Here is a 25,331-nt window from a genome sequence, read left to right as displayed (position 1 = left end):
ATAGTTAAATATCGCTGATACATGTTTTACAAACGTAAACAAATATCTGCGAAATTACGGCGATTCAAATAAAACAATGTTTTCGCAAAATCACCTCGTTTTCGGCGAGGTTAATCATTATCCCGTGTATTATATAGGGGCCTGTTGGCCTGTTCATATGAGACGGGCCAGCCCTGTTTAGCCTTGCTAGCTCGGCAGTGCTGGGATGAGTGGGATTTCGCTTCACATATTATTTCACTATATTTGTGAGTTGCATTTACTGATGGCCCATATTGTATGGGCCCGGTCCCATATGGGACCCGGCTCTGTCAGGATCCAGCCTAAACGAAGCGAGATCTCGCCTTTAACGCCATTAACGGGCTCATTATGAAAAATCCATGAAGCGGGCCAGCAAAAGCGAGCCAGCGGCCCAGCCCGCCTAAACCGGGCTGGCTAAGGGCGCTTCCCTTTATAGGGGGGCTATTATAGGGAGTCGGTCTATCCGGAAACCGCCATATTTTTATCCTCTTTCACCGTTAATCGTCATTTTTTCTTCGAAAATCCGTAACCGCCATTTTCCTGATCGACATAAAATTGGGTTTCTCTTCAAAGAACCATATGGACAACACATGGCATAAAAGAAACTCCGCACAAAAGAAAATCAAAGCTTTAAGATCATACGAAAATCTTTGAAGATACCTTCCATTAAAACTTCCAAACATTGATTTTAAACCCGAAAAAACAATGATTTTTCGCTTCCGTACAATAATCTCTTCATCGTAAACCGCCACGAAAACGTAGATATATCCGAAATCCGATCCTTGATGGATTAAGGCTACTCTCCATTACCGTTCGCTTCACCCGCGCGGGCGAAGCGGCTTTTGAAAATCTGTCCATGCGACCGTGACGGGTCTGAAAAACAAAGCGCGCTCCCGCGCAGGCGGAGCGGAGGTAATGGAGAATCGCCTTAAAGCAGCCTAACCGCCAGATTATAATAGCCCCCCTTTTCACGGTAAAAACGGTGGACCGGGTATTTTTAGAGTGTTTGAGAAATCTGCATTCAGATCTAGATAACTAGATTTAACATCTGATTAGCAAGGAAAATGCAGTTTTACCGCTATATTTTTAACGAGATACTCTATATCAATTCAAAATACGACCGGTCTGACCATTTTGGCCGCTTAATGGAGCGCCCCGAGTCTGAAATGAACGGGCCCTAACTCATACGTGTTTTATCCTCTTCAAGGAACATTCTCGTATAGGGAATTCCCAATTTCAGAAATCAGAACAAATCAGAACCTAACGTTCTCTGGCTAAGCAATTTGGCTAAACACTGTTTTGGCTAGCAGATATATCAGCTAGAATATAGTAGATGAATAGGTTGAAAATGGAACCATCCAGGTACGAAAATAATATTTTTTGGCAGAGTGGCAGCTTCTCTGTGATCGCGATCGGCATATATGGATGACGTGTCCTAATGTAACAAATGTATATCACCCTTATGTATCTTGTAATCTTGAATTAAGATAAACAGTACTCGCTATCAGATAGAGAACATTAAATATCAAAAAATTATAAATTATTCGCCGAAGGCGAGGTGAACAAATACTTATTACAAAGGTGATTATTCCAATGTTTTGAAAAACAAAGTTGATGTAAACAAATGTCTCAACTATTTTACAATTTAAATAAAACGACGTGTTATGCGAAATAAAGTTCAGCTGTGTTCTAGTGCAATTAACGTGCTGAACGTAGTTTATTTCCTAGGCAATTTTTTAAGCTATGTAAGATTGTAATACAATAATAAATAGTATTAAAGGAGGAGTCCAGCCTTGAATGCTGGTGGTCTTTAATTAAGAAACATTATAAACCTTATTAGGGTAATAATATTTAATGTCAAAGAAAAATTAACCAGGAAAAAACAAACATCAAAGTCTAAAAACATTAAATTTCTGAGATTGAAATATGCTAAAACAATTTCTCACAGAGCTAGCCTGAAACCTATACAAATTACAAAAGGATGATATATATGCTTTATACAAAGCATATTTGAAGCATTGAAGACCTATTTGAAAAAGAGCAGAGACCTGTTACAGGTTTCACAAGAATTAGCCAAAATTTAACATCTGTTTACTTTTCAATTTTTTTGAAAAACATTTTGAACTTTTGGCAGGAGAAAACCTGGCCTCACTTTCTTGTAACTTGTCAGTGGATAGTTATGCAAAGTGAAAATTGTAGCCATTTTAGATGTTGACAAATCACATAACATCTGGTTTATTACATTATAAACTTAATGTATGCTCCCGAGGAGAATAAGGAGTTTTGTTTTCCCAAGAGTCTGAATGTTTCCCAGGACAAAGTCGAGCAAAACATTGAGACTCGAGGGGAAAAAACTCACTATTTCCAGAGGAATTGTACATTAAGTGTTTTGTTGTATGGGAATATAAACATGCATACATGTCACACAACAATTTCATTTAAAAAAAAACACACATTACTTTGTCTTTGTTATGACAGTATGCGGGAAACACTGCATTTCCCTAGCGGGAAACACTGCATTTATTTAAAGTCATGTGACTACGAATGAACCAATCACATTTAAAATACACAGCACCTATATAACAAAATATGTTATATAAAGTTCCCAATATAACTCTCCTGCTTAATGACTACATGTTTGAATTAAAATGTCAACTAAAATACACAAAGATCTAACTGTCTGATTGTTGCTAAATGTGCCTATATAACACCCAACATTTCCCTAAATTTTTCAAAAGTGTTTCTTGGCAAGACTTTAGTCATTACATCACCTAACATACTTTGAATAGCAATATTTACAGACACTACATCTAAATTAACTTGTTCTCTAGCTTATAAAATGATAAGAAATATCAATGTCCTTACCAATGTTTTTTTCCTGACCAAGAGCTAAATCTTGATAGAAATCTTACTGCAGATGATATATCTGGTCCGGTAGCAGTAGCTACAATTGCCATCTGATATTGTTGCACTGAAAACCACTACCAGCAGACAATTTGATAAAATACAAGAAAAAACATACTCCACTGGTGTTGCACTTCCACTGGTGTTTCATCTTTTGGTAAGAAAAACAAACTTTGATCATTCCAACTTCCATGGGTGTAGACATTGTAGACAATTCTCCATTTGAAATCTCTTGAGTATCCCTTCTGTATACTTTGGTTGGTTACTCACGAGTGTTTTGGCTTCACAATCTCTTCACTTCACTGTGATTCCCAGAATGTAGTTGATTTCTCCCAAATCCTCTTTGTCAAACCTTTGTGCAAATGCAACCTTTTCTCTTTTTCACATTTCGGTATTGTTGGAGAACCATAACATATCGTCGACATAATGACAAACTGAGGGCAAGATCAAGAATGACAAAATTAATCTTTTCATCTTTGAATTTCACTGACTTGGTATATATGCATGGATCTGATCAGTTTGATTTTTTGTGACCATTTGTCGTAGGGGATGTATTCACAGAAACATATAGATTTTATCATGTAATTCTCCTTGTAGAAATGCTGAGTGTCTTTGTATCCATTTGGCCAACGAACAACGAAGACCTGATTAAAGTGTTAACCCGGTTTTCCACTACGGCACTAGGCGGAATTTATTTAATTATTCATATATTTAAAAAATTTATGTACATGAATAACCACGACACATACATAGGCAGGTAACAACAGGGCTATAATTACACCCTAGCTAAGGCCACCCACCGCTAAATAATAAGGAATATTTCGATCGAACGAAATTTTTCGCTCAATTTTCTTTTCAATTGTCAGAATTCAACCGTAGCGGACTTCCTTCACCGGTCACAATTGAAAAGAAAATCGAGCGAAAAATTTCGACAATGGTCTTCCCCGCTGGAGGAGAAACAAGTTCCAATGTCTCATTCTGCATGAGGAATTTATACGCAGTATCCATCGCTTCTTTCCATTCAACAGAATGTTTACAATTCAAGGTTTCCTTAATGTTTGACGGTTCATCAACATCATGATCAGAAGTTACATTCCCAGCAGTTAGATTCTTCACATAGATTCTCAACTTCTCTTAGAAAATTTTCCTCAAATGTTACTCCCACTGCAGGTTGACCTGGTCCTATCTCTTCGACATTCATCAGGTCCTGAACGCAAGTTCAAGTGGTTGTTCTTGAACTTTATCCGACAAAATATCTTCTTCAGAAAAATCAAATGAGACTTGTAGAAAAACTGTTATTTAACAAAAGAAACATCCCTTCCACGCAAACCTATTTGATAATGGTTCAAAGAACTTATAACCTTTGGGCTTTGGTTCCATCGGGTAACCAACAAAGATAACTGCCTTCTCATCAAACCTCCGTCGATTCTCTTTTGGAATATGAAGAAAAGCTAACTGACAATCCCTGTTGTGGGACTTGTAGATGCAGTTGGACTTCGGTTTCGAAGGTAGGCAGCAGTATTAATAGCTTCAGGACTGCACGAGTGCTCTATTCATCCTTTCAGATACACCTAGCATGGGACATCGTCCCGTTTGTTTCCAGCCTTATTTGGTTATTATTCTCGAATAAAGTTGTTAAATTGAAATTAAATTAAATTAAATTAAATTGAAAAAATTAAATTAAATAAATTAAATTAAATTTTGTGCAGGATAGTAAGGGGTAGTATATATACGTTGATGGCTGATTGTTCTCTCCTTCAGGTATGATTTAATTCATTTGAACTCATTAAAGCAGTACTCACTCCATTATCCGTGTGGAGAAATTTAATTGATATTCCTTTGAGATTAGTAGCATGCTTACAAATTCTCTGAATTTTTTAAGGACCTTGTCCTTTCTCTTGATGAATGTATAACGAGAACAGTCATCAATGAAAGTTACAAAGTACCGTGAGCCGCCAAATGAGTTGACCGACATTAGTCTAATGACATCACTGTACACCCATGACTTCAGATGCGGGCTTTCCTCCTTCTTTTCGATATTCAGTTCTATGTTGTTTTCCCAGGATACAACCTTCACATATTAAACGTCCCTTGCATTTCTCTTCACAGCTCATTTCATCAACTATATCTCCTTTCATCAATTATTTTACATTGCCAGTACCTAAATGACCATAACGATAATGCCACAGTTCCACATTAGAGTCCTTTCGTATACCATATACACATGCTGATCTTCTATTTGCAACAAATAGAGCTTTCTTTCCAATAGCTAGTAGGTTTCCATTTCTTCTTATACTTCACAGAACAAATACAAACGCATGTTGAGGGACCAAGAGCGGTAATTCGAACCATACAGTTTTACGAATCTCAGTGTGTTCATATTGTCAGCCATGTTTCAGTGAAATATCTGCAAAATTTGAACCAGTTCAAAGTCAATGAGAGTTTACGAGAGTGCATGAGAGTTCGCGGTCAAACGCTAGCGAGAGTTGCAACTCTCATACACTCTCCTATTCTCGTTTGACCGGGGCTTAAGTTTCGTAAGAATGAGGGTATAGTCAAATTTTTTATGATCATCCGTTTATTTCTAAATTTTTACCAGAAAATTGCAGTCGTTTTCCCCGTGTGTATCTTGTAAAGCGCGTACAGAAAAAGAATGAAAATATTTTTGCATTTTGTTGGAAGAAAACCTGACTTAAAAGAAGGTAGAAACATTTAAGTTTTAAGAACTGACCGCAGAGGCCGAAAGTAATTTAGGGCTGCGGGTGCACAGTTTTAGAAAAGGGCACATTATTCTACCTCGGCAACCACACGAAGAGGAAACGTAACTTGCAAGTATATGCGGACTTGCTGACCCACGTGTTAAACAACTCCTTTTATGTTGTCTTTCACGTCATCTTTCACGTCTTATGTTATCTTTCAGACCGAGCAGGATCGTCGGAGTCGTATGGGGAACAGCTCATAAGTAATTAAATATGATAAACCAAACGACAACTTTGCTTTCTTCAATTTATATTCTGCTATTCTCTTACTGCAATCTCATGTCAACTTTTTACATACGACTTTAGTGCATTATTGTTCATTGCGCATTGTGCATTGCGTTTTCACTTGTGCAAAGTGTCAACCACGTGCAACCCTTACCTTTCTCTGTGCATAAGTATAATCAGTTCTTTCCATTCTCTAACACACGGGAGAACGTATGTTCAATGATAATATCGATCAATTTCATCCCAGTTGTCTAACCACTAAGCTATGGAGAACGTTGCTTGTGGTGGTGTAAATTCACGTATGTACAGATGTATGGGGTGGTGCAGGTTGTATATGTCAGGGTTCATTGAAAACAATTTCTGAAGAATTGAATAATCATAACAAAAGTGACGCCTACCAGGTGCCCCCCAACCCAATGGCGATCAATTTTCATCCCTAGTCGGGCGGAAGTTGATAATCCTACGGTAAATGAAGCAATCGAGTCGATTTTAAAACTGAATTACTGTATCGATTTATACGGAAATGACTATAGTCATGAGCGTTTGCCGTAGCAAACTGTTATGAGCTATATTCTTTTTTGGGGTTCCATTTCAATTATTCGATGTTGAATTAAATCATAATTGCTTATCAACATAAACATATAATTAAATTCTCGCGAGTATAGAAAATACAGACAGAACCGAAACTTCCTTCCTTTTTTAACCGGTTTGCGCGAAGGCGTCAGAAAGTCAGCATAACGGCTTAGACAATGAATGATTTTGCATGGTTGCCTTAAAAAGGTAACTAAATAGTACAAACCTTTAGTTTTCATGCAAACTCTGTACTGATATGTTACTACTCAGCGTCAAGCCATCCATTATTCTATAAGAGCTTAGTAGCAATGAAAAATAATATGAAAATAGTGCTTATTTAATTGATTTTCAGGTTGCACATCTGGATGACCACTGACAGCCAAATTGATAGCAAATTTCCAACAAATTGGTTGTACTACCGCCTGTCATTAAGTTTGAAATAATCATCTGTCACAATGCCAATATTTGTCGACTTGTTCGTTTGTGCCACCAAGATGAGCGAAAACCGTAACGGAATTTACGAAGCTACCGTAATAAAGAAAATTGTACACATCATAAATGCTTTATTTAATGGTAGACTTGGAGGAACATTGCGGATAAAGTTTGATCCAACTTACGCACCTAAGCGACACATAAAAGAGTCGGTTCGAAAGATCGAGCAAAAAGTATGTGAATTTACCGGAGTGGCAACCCTCGTGTATGACCTTACTATTGTTAGGAAAAGCGAATCTATGGAAATCACTGTTGCCCGGACAGACATCAACTATATCTATACTTTGAATTACCATTTATATTTACCAACTAATCAACAAGTCATCGAATTATCACCGAAAGACCCCATAAAGAAAGTCAGGGACATTTTGTGCAAAAACATTCCTTCGCTAGAGGTTGTTACTCCAGGTTCACATTTTAAAAACTTTATATTGGGCTCTCCAGTTGGTTTTGGTGAGTCAAAAACCGTTCAGTTCAAGAGTTTACTGGTAAAGCGAACGAAAAGCTCCAATCTCACTCAAAGGTTGATTAAAAATGGTAAACTCCAGTGTTATGTCTCGGCATTTGCAAATTATAGAGGTGGCCATATCTATATTGGTATAGACGACGATGGGATAGTGCAAGGAGAAACTATCACTTTGCAGGATCGACTTGAACTAGAGACTGAGGTCAGTAAAGCAATTAAGAATATGATATGGCCTGATAACAGTCAAACGGATAGAGAAGAGAAGCAATGGCAGATGGTTTTCGAAGAAGTAAAGTATAAGAACGGGGGAAAAGTTGCTTCAACTTTCGTAATCGTCATTTATGTCGCGCAACGTCTTGGAGGTGTGTTTACGCAGTTCCCTGAATCTTACGAAATGAGAGAAAATGAGGCAAAAATGATCGATTTTGAAACTTGGACCAAATATATGGTGGAAGGTTTGGGAAGGGCGAAAGGTAAAGTTTTGAATTATTCATAGACTTTACTCTGTCTAAGCTTGTTTTCCACTAGGTGAATTTGTTCTAAAATCCGGTGATGTGATTGGTTTGCGAAAAAAGTTGCCGCGAAAAAGTAGAATCGCTCCCTACTTTTTATCTGTTCGCGCGAATTAATAAATTCGTCTGGTAGAAAAGAGGCTTAATGTCAGACAATTTTACTAGAGCTGTTAGCCCCATACAGGGCATACCGCATAACAATTTTGATGAATAGCATTGTCAATGAAAAAAGACTGTGTTAATTTAGATGGAAATAATGAGGAATCAGACGAAACAAGTAAAGCATCGTACGAACTTGACATTGACAAAATGCTGACAAATCTTCTAATTGATGATTGCGAGTGGAGCGACTTGAAGGAAGCAGCTGACAAGGCACGAGACCACCACGACAGCATCGACATCAGATTGATCTGTTTATCGAAGTTGATAAAATTGTGTTTGAGGAAAGGTTATTTTGAAAAAGCTGATGAAATGTTTAAAGAATACAAGACAACCTTATCGAAGTCTGAAAACGTGAAAACGTTCGAGATCGTGGGAGAATATTTGAACTGTTTAAGCGAAAGATCACGTGGTAATTTTAAAGCAAGTTGCAAGATTGCCATGAAATCATTACAGAAACTAGATAAGATTCACCCTGATATCGTCTCAGCAGCTTATCTTCTCATGGCAACAGTCTTCAATATTACAGCAATGAAAAAAGAAGGTAAAACTGAACGGAGTCCATTCATCACGAGAGCAAAAGAATGTTACTGCAAGGCTGAAATTCACTTACAATACGTGTCGCCTGAATTTAAGGCAGCGAAAATGGATCTCCGGCATAAGATTAATATGACCAAAGCAATGTTTTTCTCAGGAAGTTCACTTGAAGGAACAATGCTTTTAGATCGCGATGTTTCAGTTATAAATACAGATGAGGCGCAAAACTGCCTTGACGAAAGTCATCACATTGTAATCCGCCAAAAGTCTGGGCTAAGCGATCTTCGTTCTATTCAAAAACTTCTCGCCCAGTCCGACTTGTTTTACCAAGCAGGAACAGTCGCTACAGCACTTAAAAAAGAGCAGGTGATTTCGGATGCTTTGAAGTTTGCCAAACGAGCTGAACACTTGGCTGAAGATGCTGGCGTTCCTGAGATGAGGCAGTATGCTAGAAATCGCGTTATGGCTATCGAAAATCATTTACGAACTTTGGAAACGTTGGAAAGCCATCCATGCATCCCCTCACCATAGCTTTGGACATTGTTATCGAACTTCGTTCAATCAATCAATCCATCAATTAATCAATCAATCAATCAATATTTAATTAATCATGTTATCGAACTTCGTTCAATCAATCAATCAATCAATCAATCAATAATTAATCAATCAATCATTATCAATCGAATGAAATAAAATAATTATCAACGAATCAAATCAAATCAACCAATTAATTAAGCTAGTATACTACGATTAAATGAAGTATGCAATAAGTATTACAAACTCGAACGATTATCTCAATTTACAAGTATTGTAGAATATTCTAGTTTAAAAAATTACTATTGTTGTAGTTATGAATAAATACTTTATAATTATTAATAAACACAATAGCACGGATTGATTCAGGCAGATTATCCTATTAATACGCCGCGCAATAACTAAGAGACTGCTTTGAGTTTCTTCCTATGAGTGGAAATATTGTCCCCCACCAGCTACATTCAGTAATGGCTGCTCGCACACCCAGACCCCATTTAATTCATTGCATTCAATAATGAAAATAGATCAACCAAGCGAATTCACCTTTTATATCGAGAAGAAAATTAATGATTTGCGATGGAGGTTATAATAGCAATACCATGCAATCGACCAATCTTCCTCTAAACTAAATTTAAAACTTTACGCGCGAAAAAATCCTTACCACGTTTTCTATAAACAATTGCCAATTTCGCACGGCGATATGTTTAAACATTTTGCAACCAAACTTTTCATTCTTACTCATTTGGGGATATCCCTTCCAACTGAACTGGTAATTTTTTCTATAGTTTTAAATTTAGTTTAAAAAGAGAATAGGTCATTATGACTTGCTGGAGAGTAAACAGCACTTTAGGACATAGGATAGTATCACAATCTCGCCAAAAATTATACCACCTCCATGATTATGATAATCATGGCGACTAAATACGGCTGATTTGAAGCTATTCCAACATTCTAACATTTATTTTCTAGATAATATTATAAAGTGTTCTACACAACTCGTAGCCACCAAATTCTGATGACACACTATACTATATATAGCCGTAATAATCAAAGTGAACGGTTATAACTAAGCAAAATTCAAAAATTCATTTGTTACGCCGGATAAAATGTTATGAGACTCTGACAGTGGTGGTCAGTTTTACCTTTAGTTAATATATTCATAAACAATAATTAGTGTGCAGTTCTGTTTTGCATAGTTCTTTCAACACAAACTGAATGCTTAATAAAAGGATCAATAAGTAAAAAGAGGCCGTCAGCTTCAAATGTGGAGCCAAATACTAGCATCCTTGCATAGATCTCGCGTTTGAATCATTGTATTTTTGTCGGCAATATTATTTTCAGCGATATATCTGTTCTATATTTGTTCGAAAGTTCGAATATCTGTCCTGAAATTTTACAAAGTCTTTTAAAATAGCGTTGGTGTGGTACCACCTCTCATGCATCTTCATCGCTATAATAAAGCAATATCCATGGCCTTTATATTTATAAATAGGAACTGTCGCTTTAGACTGAATATCTGCACAGTGAAATACTGAGGTAGCGACACATGCATTGAGGTCGACGAGGACAAAATAACATGCAACCTGGTGGGAGATGCCTGGGGCCGGTTGTATGAAAGCCGGATAGCACTATCCACCAGATAGAGTGATTTTTTCAACCTTTCTAAAAATGCTTGAAAAGCAATGAAATTTCAGCATTGGAACCAAAAATTATTAAAGACGATCCCCGATATAGGAATAAAAAGATTTAATCAAAATTATACCAAAAACGGGCGCGATTTTGAAGCGATTGAAAAAACCACTATCCGCTGGATAGCGCTATGGTTAGCCACCTACAAATACTTAATTCCTGGTATTTGTAATTATGACGTCAAATTTACAAATAATTTCTGGTATTCTGTAATTGTGACGACATATTCACAAATAATAGATTCTTAAATAGACCTTTAGACGTGAGAGTAAAACTTGAAATCCATTTCATTAATGATCTAAATCTAAAACGTTGTGATGTTAAAATGTTGTGATGTGATTACCGAAAAGGTCTATTTAGACTATAGCATTCGTTGCCGAGTCTGTACGGTGTTATCAGCAACTATACTAAAGCCCTGAAATTTTACAAGATCTTACCAGTTCAACATCGATCCAATGTTTCAAATAATTTGCACGACGTCTTCACGTAAAGAACATGTACCTAAAATGCACACGAGTTCAAGAAGGATGTCGTATAGAAGGATATTTCATATCTTTGCACGTCGCTCGTGGGAGTAAACTTGAAATCCATCTCATTTAAGGTGGTTCTAAATTTAAAACGATAATGTTGTCACGTAATTATCGAAAAGGTCTATTAGAGGATGCTTCGTGAAAACCTGAAAAATAGATATAACATCTATATATAGATTTTACGCCAATAATTATCGCGTCTTTGCATATTAAGACCAAATTTTAATATAATTTTAGTTCAACTTGCCATATTCCATTCACTCTCAGCTTCGAATCCTCTTTTCGATAAATGAAAAAGTTGAGCAATACGTGAAAAAAATAACAGAAAATGTCGAAATGAACCTGTTGCTGGGGATATACTTATTATAGAAGATTTTCAGATGCGCAAGCTGTTATTGTTTGACTTCTCACATTCCTATATAAACGATCTGAACATTGAATGTGTTGATTGATATTGTGCAGAATTGTAAAATGGGTCCTTGAGTTGGCGCCTTACCACCATTAAAAATCATATTTGAAAATCAGTAATATTCACACAATATAGAGATACGTTCCACAGAAAAGAGCCTAGTTCATAATTATTGCATCATGTGGAAACATCACGTTAGCAGTTATATTGACTTGCAGGAAGACCGTACAGTAATGAGTGTTTCCCCAAATTTGAGAAGATTTCATATACCTATAGAAATGATAAAAACAAATTTTTAATTATATGATAATGTCATAATGAAATTTTTATGTAGGAAAGAAAGCAAAAATGATTCAATATCAAAGCTGCTAAAAGATCGTACAATTATTTACAATATACTGTAGTTGAATTGAAAAGCAATCGCGTATGTGTTACGTTGGTTACGTCTGACGTCTGAGAGTCGACCACTTCAACACCGTCCTGGATAATCAATTTCTCAATAAAATCAACTGCTTTATTCTAATTGCCGTCAAGCATTGCATGGATAAGCTACTCATCTCTCGTAAATTTCTAGTTCAAATGCAAAAATTGGAGAAAATGCTTTAAAATTAAATTAAAATAAATTAAAACATATTCCACTTTTGAGTGATTGAAAACACTGGAATATCATAATATGCTGCCTATTAGGAGGCCCATTCCGAGGACGAATCTCCGGCAGATCGCGGGCCGAACTTCACAGTGATACAGATATATTGTATTGCCAATGATTACTGTGCGTAGGCTATGATTATTTCGACTTCTGTATACTCTCTGTGTTTTTTATCTGCATTTGCAATAGACCTTTTCGGTAATTACGTCACTAAATTTAACGTCGGTTACGTCACAACGTTTTAAATTTAGAAGTACATTTTAAATGGCTTCAAGGTTTACTGTCACGAGCCACGTGCAAAGATGCAAAACACATGCATGAAAAAGATTTTTTCATTTTGACCAAAAAATGTGTAAATTATCCACAACGCGAGAACGAGGCTCAGGGGCTAAAACAGCGAGCCTCGTTCTCGCGATATGGCTAATTTCCATACTTATGTGTCAAAATGAAAAACTCTTTTTCATGCATGATGCATGTGTCGAAGAAGGATGTTCTGCATCTTTGCACATAGCTTGTGAAAAACAGGAAATCCATCTCATTTAAGGTGGTTCCAAATTCAAAACGATAATATTGTGACGTAATTATCGAAAAGGTCTATTATTATTTCTCTCAAAACTTTATCCATTCCTTCCCACGGTTGAATCTCTCTACAAGATTAACAAGAATAATTCATAATTGACTGAAAAGCGACTATTCTGCACAAAAAATAGAACTACTCAATGAGGAAATGATAGGGGGTGAACGATTTAGCTTCTGAGTTCTGATTGGTTGAATGGAGGATTTGCAACTGCGGGCTCCTGAAACATTATGTCGCAAATATAAATAGCACGTGTAAAGAAAGGTAGCAGAATTTCGGTTTGTTACTCGTTTGTAAGAGTCTGTATATTCCTGATTTGATCGAAAATTAAGAACGAACTTGAGAAGCTGTATGGGCGAAGACAAGAATTGGAAGGTAATTTACTTTTTGAGTTGTTATGATAAATTCTTTGCCACCACATATTCAGAAATAATGATCATGATCTGTCATCAGCGTTTGGCCGTTTGCCATCCAGGGCCTCCAGGCTGACTCCGCTTCCAGACTATGAAGAATATCCAATGATAATTTAAATTTGTGGGAGTCGATTCGTAGATCATGAACGTATTCGTAGCCACCCAATGAAAAAAAGTAAAGAATTTTGAGTGGCCCCCTACTTTATGATAATTGAGCATGAAATGTACCACAGCAATATGTTAAATACATTTACATACTTTATCCCGGATAGTCCTCGGCACATAAAGTAATCTTTTTATATTGATTAGTTCCACTGCTTTCAGCAGTTCAAAACTATATCAGCACACTTTCCCACTGGGAGAATAAAAGATAACATTACTGCCATTTTTGCTCATGAAAGTGTATAGATCTATTAAATACTCCATGCACCATAGAGCCTATTTCAAAGAGACCTACCATGTACTTCTGATTAGACAGACCTGAAGTTGTTAGCCTCATTTATATTTTTCTCTTAGATTAATTTGCTAACCCATTCTTTCATTTACACTCAAATACCACTAAATTGCTACATTAGATAGAGCAAATTAATACATTTACATTATTAGAGCATTATTATTATTAAAAATTACATGCATTATTGCATTGTTATTGCAACAGTGCCACCGTGTCAATTAGTCTACTTTTGAATTCAGTTTGTTACCTTTTCTCAAGCTCTATATTTCACTCTTTCACTTTTAAAACTTCATGCATTTCCTGTTTGGTACAATTATCATGTAATCAAATGCAATGGTAGTTAACCTTAGAGGTTTTAACATGTAAATATGCTGCATAGGAGTGAACATATGACACAAAATTTTGTATGTTTGCTGTACTAAACACAAGCAACAATATTGCCAGCCCTTGACATTTTGCTGCCAATTGTTTGTCCCAGGTTGGGTGGTGTCTTCATTATTATTATTATTTGTTATTATTATTATATCTATAGTTTTAGCCTGTAAAACACATTTGATCATATCAATGCATGATTGCATGTTAAATTGCTCTATATAAATAAATTATATTATTATTATTGTTCATATGGTTATTTTTTGTAGAAATTTTAAGTACAAAATATGCCATTTCCTTCATTTTTGGGTGGAAAATATTTCACAGTTGTATGATATATGGCATTACTCTTTACTAGGACTATGAAATAAAAAACTTTATTTCAAACAATAGTTTATTTTATTTAGTTAATTGCACCTTTTGCCTTGCACCCTTCTATCTGGGCAACCCTAAGACCTGAGTGTATTTCTGCTTTTCAAGAAAACAAACAAAGTTGTTTTCCTTATTTAACTGCATGGCAGGCAACAATAATAGCATAATCTCCTTCTACATATGTTATACATTATATATATATATATATACAAATTCTATATACTATGTTATACATTCACAGTGGCGTAGCCAGCATGATGATTTAGTCATGCTATGCAAATTTTATGTTATTATCATTTTCATTTCTTTAGAAATTCATTGCTTTCACAGTCAATGAACACCAAAATATTAGCATAGCATGACTAAATTGTCGGACTGGCTATGCCACTGTACATTTAAATTGTCCAATATTTGAACTAAATGACCAGTCGATTTTTCACGAATGCAGTGGCACATTACTATAATTGTGAAATTGTCGTGAGGGTGCTAAAACTGATATTACCAAGCCTATATTGTGCTAACCTGCTTATCACATACTTGCACCTTTACCTATAGTCCAGGAATAAAAATGGCACATAAATTACATTCATTATTCAAAAGAAAATTGATTTTGAGCAGTACTACGAAATGGATCTCTAACAATGTCAATGCTCAACTAACATATGTTGAAACAACTGTTTATCATCTCCATTCACACAATCATTGCTTATTGTACGTGACAATTCGTTGTGTTTGCTATCATTTTGGTGATTGCGTTCATATTTCTACTGAAATCTACTGATCAGTTTAGGTACAACATATGCGATATTGTTTAATCCATTCGAACGTTTCTGGAGGGCAATTGCCCCCCGCCAGTATTCGATCCTACATTGTTGAAGTTTTTTTGAGAAAACGAAGGCAGAATTTTGAGGCATTTTTAAGACCCAATCTGGAACGTCGCAAAAAATACAACATCAGTCCTCCGGCAAGAATCAAACCTACCCAATACCTTTAATGTATCGTATTGCATTTAAATTTATTGTATCAAAGCGTTTTCAATGGTCTTAAATGCTATCTAATTATTTTTTCACGGCACAACAATTCTTAGATATGAAAGCTGATCATATTTTTTCTACAACCCGTTTTGTTTCTATGAATACTATGATTAGTTGTGTCATGAAAACCGCATAAAGCTTTTCTTATGTATTTTACTCGTTAAAATAGATAAATGCTACCAGCTCTGAGACGTGACTGCTCGAATAAAAAATGAGAATGAAAACTATATTATCTAGACTTTATATGTTGTTTAGAGTCTAGACATACCCAAAAAAGAGATTTACACATTTCATTTAACACTGTTTTCAACAACCAATTTTGAGCACAACATTTAGATCCTGTTAAATCGGCGTCGCGCTGTTCATGCATGGCAAAATACTATGGATAACGTTGAGTAGTCCAATTCCGCAAAGAAGAATACAAATCAGCTAGCGGACGTCGTGGGTTCATATCCGCGGCAGATGCAAATTCGACACCCGTTGCATTGCTGTGAGCACTGAGCCACGGAGCGAGCTGCCAAGAGACAACGTGAGATTCCTGCATGATCAAAAAATAAGTGAACTGTAGACAATGTACTGTACCGTTGCCCGTATTTCGTGCTGTTCTTTTTGCAGACGGACAAAGAAACTAGAAAACCCTTTGTTCAGTTTCAAGTGGTATGAAGGCAATTATTACAAACTGTTAACTCAATGCGTTCCCAACTAATCCTGTGAGTCGTACTTCTCTGAAATTAAACAGTCAAGAACCTTAGTAGTAAAGTGATGACTCGCTTTAATAAAGCGTGGACTGTGGAGATAAAGACAGAATTGTTATAAAATCGTTTTGAAAGTTATTGAGGTCAGCCTAAAGGGTCCGATCATTAAATGAGGAGAGGGGGGGGGGGGTTACAAAAAAATCCTGGGTACGAGGTTGAGGAGATAAGGGAGAAACTCCAATATTTTGCAAATGAGCAAAATCCCTTGCAATACATCTATATTTTAGGAAACCTTTGGTCATTTGAAAATTCACCTTATTTGCAACTTGCAAGCTTTTTCCTACTGTTTTCTACGTTCTCCGCGCTCATATTTTTGCCTATAAACGCTCAGAAAAGTTTCCAAAAAAGAAAACCAGTTTGCAGTATTTGATCGATGATATATTTTGTTATTTATGAAAATTTTTTTGGCATGTTTAGTTATTAAAAAACTATATAGCTCTGACATAAATTTCAAACTAAAATAAATATATTTCAAGAGATATTAAGGTGGTTTTATACCAAACAAGACGCCTGTTCTGGCGTTAACTCCGGCGTGCCGGGCACGTGCCAGTCTTCAATGTAAAGCTTCCGAACATAAACGATACAGTTCATACTCATTTCGATGCCTTGCCAACCTAAATGTTATTCGATCGCGAAATTCAGAAGCACATCGTACTTTAAAAAGTATAGAAGTTCAATTGTTCAAAAATGTAAATAAACCGCATGATACGTTCACTTTGTCTTACACTTTGCCTTTGGAATTCGCGCTTATATAGTTATATTAAATCTTCAAACCTGTGCAAACTGCGACGTGTTAACGCGCCCATACACGACCAAATCTTGTTAAACGGCGAAACAGCAGCGATATTATTAAAATAGGACCAGAATCTACATGTTATATACCCCAATTAAATCTAAACTTAATTTAATCGAACAGCATCAAAAGAAGGGTTTATTTGTTCCTCTCGGGAAAATTGCGACGACGCAAAATAAAACAAAAACAAAAGAAAGCCGAGTAAAAATCACGATTTATCCTGTTTTAAAAATTTCGAGGGATGCAAACTTAAACGTCTTCCTAATCCATCGTGAATATTTTTTCTCAAAAAATATGCGAAGAACGAAAAAATGAAACGATAATTTTTTTAATTATGGTTTTACTTATTAGATGGGCTTATTCCATTGTTTCATTGTTCTATTGTATTGTTCTCTATAATTTATAAATATATGCAAAACATTTTTCGTCCCCTTTTAGCAAACTAAAATTCCCATTCCCCTTATTTTCGTGCGCAATAATTCAAAAAGTAATAAAGCTAACTTAATAAAATTTTCATGGTTGACTTTCAAGACAATTAAGTCTATATATAAGTAAAACAGCGACTGTTTATTTTAAATAGATCGTAGAAATTTTATATTTATAGCCTGCAAAACGTTAAATACTGGAAAAGTTTATTTATTCTAGGTTCAGCTCCGAGGCAAAAATATTTACAACCAAGCGAAACCAATTCTGTTGTTCTAGCGTTAGTTATCGAGTTTATCAAGCTAGTTAGTTATCGTGTTTATCAACCTAGTTAGTTATCGAGTTTATCAAACTAGTTAGTTATCGTGTTTATCAACCTAGTTAGTTATCGTGTTTATCAACCTAGTTAGTTATCGTGTTTATCAACCTAGTTAGTTATCGTGTTTATCAACCTAGTTAGTTATCGTGTTTATCAACCTAGTTAGTTATCGTGTTTATCAACCTAGTTAGTTATCGTGTTTATCAACCTAGTTAGTTATCGTGTTTATCAACCTAGTTAGTTATCGTGTTTATCAACCTAGTTAGTTATCGTGTTTATCAACCTAGTTAGTTATCGTGTTTATCAACCTAGTTAGTTATCGTGTTTATCAACCTAGTTAGTTATCGAGTTTATCAAACTAGTTAGTTATCGTGTTTATCAACCTAGTTAGTTATCGTGTTTATCAACCTAGTTAGTTATCGTGTTTATAAAAATCGTTTATTTTCCACCATTGGGTGTGTCTGATCTGGGTAACTATAGTGATTGCAGATTCGTACAAATCTTTTTTCACTGAGAGCAACTTCCCTTACAATATGGCATAAAAAGATTTTATATTTTTCAAAATAAGGGGAAAACAATTTTTTGGTATAAGACCAACGTAATTTGTTTCCACCGAGAAATGGATTTCTATAATTTAACAACTAATCTGGATGCAGTATGGCTGATCAGAAATAAGTCTTTTAATGAAGGGTGATGCATGATTAACTTATATGCATGGGACACTGGTTTATTATACCAAATATACTATGAACATGTCTTGTATTATTCAGAGTTATTGCCAAAAATCTTCATTAGAATACACAGTTCTCTAAAAGCGGTCTTTCTAGGCTTGTCTTCCCTATATCCACTCATCAACTATATATACTCTTTAATAATGATAGTGAGTGTGGTTAACTTTATTATAATGTGGCTGATCAATATAGACAAATGAACAATTTTATTTAATTTTTGTGTTGACTTACTACTTTTTATGTTAAATATAAGAAACTAAAATTCATATCAATTCTGATGATGGAGTATCTTATACATCTTCTTGGTGGTTTCTATACTAGTATATTATAGCAACTCTAATCATAGCAATATGAGAATACCTATTTTGGTTGCCCGTGTAACGACAAACCATTCAGTTGGTGAAAACCTGGTGCCCCCTTTTGTTACACGATGCAATATACCAAGAATTTATCTTGTTTATATATCTCAAGAATTTATATCTCAAGAATTTATCTAGCAAAGTTTATGCTGTATACATGTGCCATGGTCGTATAGACTATAACAATTTGGTTGTGTTCGGTGATCGTTTTGTGCAGTTTTTGATGTGATTATTACATATCAAAGTCTTATCCTATTTATTTATATAATTGAATGAAAACACGAGTCCGCTGTCTATTCTTTAACTAATGCCAAAGTATAGTCTTGTACCTACAGTGTTTATCACAGTCAACTTTAAATACATTAATTCAACAATTAAAACTAAACAAAACGAACATATCGTATCCTTAAACATGCAGTTTAGGGAAAATTTTTCGACTGTAAAAGAATGGACCACTTGCGTAATAGACCAACTTTTGATTAAGGAGACAAAAGGGAATTTTCGAAAAGAACATACTAAACTTAGTATAACTGCCAAGTTTGTCTGGGAAATATTGTGAAGTACCGAAGATTTAGCCAAGCGAATTTGGCAAATTTTGTATACTTTTGTATTATGGTCGGAAGAGTGTAATTACACACAACCGCCCGTAATACAAAGCATACCAAAATTGCCTACTTCACATGGCTATATTTTGCGTACTACTTCCGTATGCTCTTTTTAGCAGTATTAATTTCTCCCTTCTTGTTAAGTTGGTCTGGGTCCATTGCAATTCGACCGGCTATATAACTGCAAACGTTGATTTTATTACTGTGGCTGTCTTAGAATTACCGTACATTGAATTTAAAAATATATATAAAACTAAAATATTTATTTCATCTATTTTTTCATTTTATTCTATTATCTTTTTACAGGAAGGGACGAAAGATTAAACCTTCACTAAAAGCGGAAATGGATCAAAATGTGGGAGAATTAGGTAAAAATATTTCAGTAGAATTAGATGATAAACTTACGAAAGAAAAGAAAAGCCAAGAAGAAAGCAAATTATCCCTTACAGAAGTGGTGCATAACGAAGCTGTCTGCAACGATATGCCAAGTTCTGGCTTAAAAAAGAAATCAGATAAACATGAGAAAACAGAAGAAAAACCAGAAATGGATATACAATTAGACAACTTAAATGCCAAGGAAAAAAGCGATCAAGTCATAACGAGCAACGCGAAGAGCCTCGGACATACAGATAAGAAAGACAAAAAAGAGATACCAGAAATAGAATTACTATCAGAGGTCTTAGAGCAGATATCTGGAGGTGAAAAGGGCAAGGAAGATAAAGATGAAAATCGAATTGTGATGAGCAAGGATACACCTGCTAATGGTTTTGATCATACTAAGGAGTCTGGCGGTCACAGGAAAAGAAAAAAAGCAAAGAAGCAAGAGGATAAGAAAGATGAACAACAAGAAGATAAGAAGAATGAACAAAAAGAAGGAGAAATAGCCGTTAAAGGAAGTATACATGAAATACAGACTGGCGGGGAAGTTGTCTGTATCGATGTGCCAACATGTGGGCCAAAGGAAGGGCCAGTTAAGCATAAGAAAGCAAAAAAACTAGAGAAACAAAAACCTGAAGTTGATATGGCAATAGAAAACATAAAACAAGTGTCTGTGGGTGAACAAGGCGATGCAAGTGAAAATAACGATCAAGTTACAACGAATGAGGATACATCCACGAAGTCCGTTGATCTTACTAAGGAGGCCGGTCATCACAAGAAAGGGAAAAAGGCAAAGAAGAAGAAAGACGAGAAAAAGGACAAACAGGAAAGAGAATTATCGACTGACAAAATTGAAGATACGACAAATACCGCACATGAGACGGTGAGCAACGATATACCAACATGTAACTTAGAAGAGAAGTCATTTACGCATAAGAAAGAAGAAAAACAGAAATCAGAATTGGACGTACCTCTAGAACGCGTTGAGAGAATGTCTGGCGGTGAAAAAGGCGAGACAAATGTTGTTGATCAGGTTACAACGAACAAGGATGCGACCTTTGGTATTGATGTGGAGTCTGGTCATCAAAAGAAAAGAAAAAAGGCAAAGAAGAAGAAAGACGAGAAAGAGAACAAACAGGAAAGAGAATTTTTGACTGACAAAATTGAAGATACGACAAATACTGCACATGAGATGGTCAGCAACGATATACCAACAACATGTATCTTAGAAGAGAAGTCATTTACGCATAAGAAAGAAGAAAAACAGATATCAGAATTGGACGTACCTTTAAAACGCGTCGGGAGAATGTCTGGCGGTGAAAAAAGCGAGGCAAATGTTGTTGATCAGGTTACAACGAACAAGGATGCGACCTTTGATATTAATGTAGAGTCTGGTCATCAAAAGAAAAGAAAAAAGGCAAAGAAGAAGAAAGACGAGAAAGAGAACAAACAGGAAAGAGAATTATCGACTGACAAAATTGAAGATACGACAAATACTGCACATGAGATGGTCAGCAACGATATACCAACAACATGTATCTTAGAAGAGAAGTCATTTACGCATAAGAAAGAAGAAAAACAGATATCAGAATTGGACGTACCTTTAAAACGCGTCGGGAGAATGTCTGGCGGTGAAAAAAGCGAGGCAAATGTTGTTGATCAGGTTACAACGAACAAGGATGCGACCTTTGATATTAATGTAGAGTCTGGTCATCAAAAGAAAAGAAAAAAGGCAAAGGAGAAGAAAGACGAGAAAAAGGACCAACAGGAAGGAGAATTATCGACTGACAAAATTGAAGATACGACAAATACTGCACATAAGACGGTCAGCAACGATATACCAACAACAACAACATGTAACTTAGAAGAGAAGTCATTTACGCATAAGAAAAAAGAAAAACAGAAATCAGAATTGGACGTACCTTTAGAACGCGTTGAGAGAATGTCTGGCGGTGAAAAAGGCGAGGCAAATGTTGTTGATCAGGTTACAACGAACAAGGATGCGACCTTTGGTATTGATGTGGAGTCTGGTCATCAAAAGAAAAGAAAAAAGGCAAAGAAGAAAAAAGACGAGAAAAAGGACAAACAGGAAGGAGAATTATCGACTGACAAAATAAAAGATATGACAAATACTGCACATGAGACGGTCAGCAACGATATACCAACAACATGTAACTTAGAAGAGAAGTCATTTACGCATAAGAAAAGAGAAGAAAAACAGAAACTAGGAGGGGACACACGGTTAGAAGCCGTAGAGCGAATATCTGAGAGCGAAAAAGGCGAGGCAAATGATGTTGATCGTATCAAAGCGAATAAAGATGCATCTGGTGATCACAGGAAAAGAAAAAAATCAGGAAAACCAGAAAAGGAAAACGGCCAACAAGGAGAAATATTCGTTAAAGAAATTTTATATGAAACTGGGGCTGCAGGGAGCGTGATCTGCAACGATATGCCATCATGTGAATTAGACGAAGGGTCAGTTAAGAATAAGGAGAAGACAAAACAAAAGAAACAGAAATCTGAAGCCGATACGCCATCAGAAAACGTGGATCAAATGCCTGACGGTGAAAAAGATGGTGCCATTGAGAAAAGAAACGAAGTTAAATCGAACAAGGATACATCAGCAGAGATTTCTGATCTTAATGAGAGTCATCATAAGAAAAGGAAAAAGGCAAAGAAGCAGAAAAAAGAGAAGAGAGACCAGCGGGAAGGAGAATCCACCCTTGAGGAAATTGGAAATACAACATATACTGAAGAGGGAAATGTCAGCAACGATGTACCACCATGCACCTTAGAAAAGAAGTCACTTACCAAAAATACAAGTCAGATGCTTGAAGGAGACAAAAGTAGACCGTTAAAAGTCACAAAGCTGGTGTCTAGTGGTGAAAAAGGTGAGGCGAGTGCAGACATAACGTTAGAAGTCGCAAATCGAACGTCTGGCGGTGGATATGATGAAGGCGATGATCAAATTACAGCGACCAAGGATACATCTATGAAGAGCTTAAATCGTATGGAGGGGTCTGACAGTCACAGGAAAAGAAAGAAAGAAAAAAAGCAGGAAGAGAAGAAAAAACAGAAAGGAGAAATATCCGGTAAAGAAATTCTACATGCGATAGTGACTCCAAGTGAAATGGCCTGCAGCGATGTAACACCGTGTGATTTAGACGAAAAGACGGTTAAGCATAAGAAAAAGAAAAAACAAAAGAGTCGGAAATCTGAAGTGGATCTGCCATTAGACAACGTAGATCCAGTATCTGCAGGTAAAAAGGGTGATGCAAGTGAAAATAACGATCAAGTTAAAACGAATAAGGATACGTCTACAAAGACCTTCGATCTTCCCGATGAGGCTGGTCGTCATAGGAAAAGGAAAAAGGAGAAGAAGCAAACGGACGAGAAAAGGGAGAAGCTGGAAGGAAATTTGTCGACTGACGGTGAAAAGAAATCTCCCTCATCAGAAGAGGTAAAAGTGAAAAGTGAAGGTGATGAAATGTCCCCTAGCATTCTTGCCTCTATTCATGATTCGGCTAGTGGACAAAAAACAAAAAAGATGAAGAAACGAAAATGTGAAAGTGATATATTGCTTGAAGAAACTGAAAATCATGCTCAAAGCGAGGAGAGTCATGAGAAAAAGAAGAAAAGAAAAAAAACGAAACACAAAGATTCCCTTTCAGAAACCGTAAAGGGAAAAGTCGAAGGCAAAGAAGAAGACGATAGAGATGCACAGTGTGGTGTAACTGAGGAGTCGGGTAGTAAAGGAAAAACAGGAAGAGTTGAAAAACGGAAGCCTGAAACTGAATTATTGCCTGAAAAATTAATAGAAGAAGCTGAGGGCAAGTGTAGGCAAGCCAGTACTAATGTCGATGTTGATATTGTTAATAGAGATCTGATCGGTAAAACCAGCAATGCCGGGGCTCCGATCGCTTGCGATAAAACACCTCCGGGTGGTAGTGGTGTCACTGTTAGTGATAACAAGAAAAAGAAAAAGCACAAGAAAAACAAACGTGAAATTGATGCGAGTCGTGTTATCACTGAAGAAGGGGAGAAAAGCAAAAAACAGTCGCATGAAAACCCTCAGGACCAAATTCCCATTGAACAAAGCAAAGTTAACGTGGATTTAAAAGATGGAATGGCCACTGCTGTTTCTGCTAGTTGTGAGTTCTCTGAGCAAACTGATAGTCACGAAAAAGACAAAAAGACGAAGAAACGGAAGCATTCAGGCGAAGTTATTTCTAAAAATACTGAAGAAAAAACTGAAATGAGTGACAGTCAATGGGCAACTGCTGAGTTTTCCAATGTTGAACGAAAGGAAAAATTTCTTCGTCTAATGGGAGCTTTCAAGCCGTCGTCAAAAGAACAAAAAACAACCTATTCAACCAAGGCGATGAACGAGCAACAACAAAAAGCATTTGTTTCTTCTCTGGACGAACAGTTTTCAAGTGCTCTACAAAGGAGAAAAGATAAAGGTGTTGGTTTAGGCTACCATTGAAGAAAAGACTCGTTTATTTTGGTTTTGACAGACAAGTGGGACAAGTGTTGACTAGGGATGTGGATTTTGTTGTTCAGGTTTTATGCACTCTTAGGCCCTGTTTACACTATACCGGATTGCTTCCAGGGTGGGTCACATTTTGTAGCTGTTAAAAGGCAGTGAAAAATTTTACTTTTTCAGAGAAGTATTTACTTCTCACCATTGCCCTTTAAAGGCAAACGAAGATATCGTGACAAGCGAATCCTGTACAGTGTAAACGAGGCCTTAGAAATTTGTAATGTAAATTTTGGTCAGAGGAGAATGCGTATTGATAAAAGTTACATAGCGCCGTCGCTTTTGCGTTTGTTTACCCCTCGTTGACTTTGAATCAGGCTTCCAGAAAGTTTTAAAGGATTGACCGTTATATTCACTTTTCGGTGCGTCCTTACAACACGCCCTAATTTGCATTCTCGTTTGACCAGAGCTTAACACTACCGAGTTCCGTTTTTAAAATTACGCGATCAGCCCTAAAATAGTTGAGCTGAAGTATTTTTATGTGATTTGAAAGAAATCCCGTAAGGTATAGCAAAGCATCCTGCATATATCCCTTGAATGTTGGCTTAACTGTGCGCCAAAGCCATGCCATGCTATCCAAAAAAGTAATTTGCGTAAACATTGAAGTAGACTTACTATAGGCTAGCTACTTTTCTTCGCTTGACGCGTAATTTGAAAACGGAAGGTTGTTACGCGCAAATTTCTAAATGCTAAATTGACGTTAAATATATGTTATGTTAGGGTTTTGATATTCACGGTTGCATGTTAAAG

At 36.2% G+C, this 25,331-nt stretch overlaps 2 protein-coding genes across 3 annotated transcripts; both read left to right on the top strand.

Moving 5' to 3' along the window:
- The first annotated feature begins 1,253 nt into the window (after positions 1-1,253).
- On the top strand, positions 1,254-9,176 carry LOC114532829. Its single transcript, XM_028554423.1, has 4 exons — positions 1,254-1,380; positions 2,922-4,430; positions 6,832-7,910; positions 8,197-9,176. Exons 3-4 carry the CDS (start codon positions 6,935-6,937, stop codon positions 9,174-9,176), a joined length of 1,956 nt encoding a protein of 651 aa, XP_028410224.1. The 5' UTR covers positions 1,254-1,380; positions 2,922-4,430; positions 6,832-6,934.
- A 4,097-nt stretch (positions 9,177-13,273) lies between these two features.
- Positions 13,274-25,322, top strand: LOC114532842 (E3 ubiquitin-protein ligase RBBP6-like). Of its 2 annotated transcripts, XM_028554436.1 has the most exons (3): positions 13,274-13,408; positions 19,970-20,031; positions 20,113-25,322. In XM_028554436.1, the coding sequence occupies exons 2-3, from the start codon at positions 20,007-20,009 to the stop codon at positions 24,525-24,527; spliced, it is 4,440 nt and encodes a 1,479-aa protein (XP_028410237.1). In that variant the 5' UTR covers positions 13,274-13,408; positions 19,970-20,006; the 3' UTR covers positions 24,528-25,322. The 2 variants fall into 2 exon arrangements, with proteins under 2 accessions (XP_028410237.1, XP_028410236.1); XM_028554435.1 differs by having other exon boundaries at positions 19,970-25,322.
- The last annotated feature ends 9 nt before the right edge of the window (positions 25,323-25,331 follow it).

The sequence above is a fragment of the Dendronephthya gigantea genome, unplaced genomic scaffold, assembly GCF_004324835.1.
Source record: "Dendronephthya gigantea isolate DGI-Jeju-01 unplaced genomic scaffold, DenGig_1.0 000081F, whole genome shotgun sequence".
In the NCBI taxonomy this organism is placed as follows: Eukaryota; Metazoa; Cnidaria; class Anthozoa; order Malacalcyonacea; family Nephtheidae; genus Dendronephthya; species Dendronephthya gigantea.
This window is presented reverse-complemented; position numbering and strand designations above follow the sequence as displayed.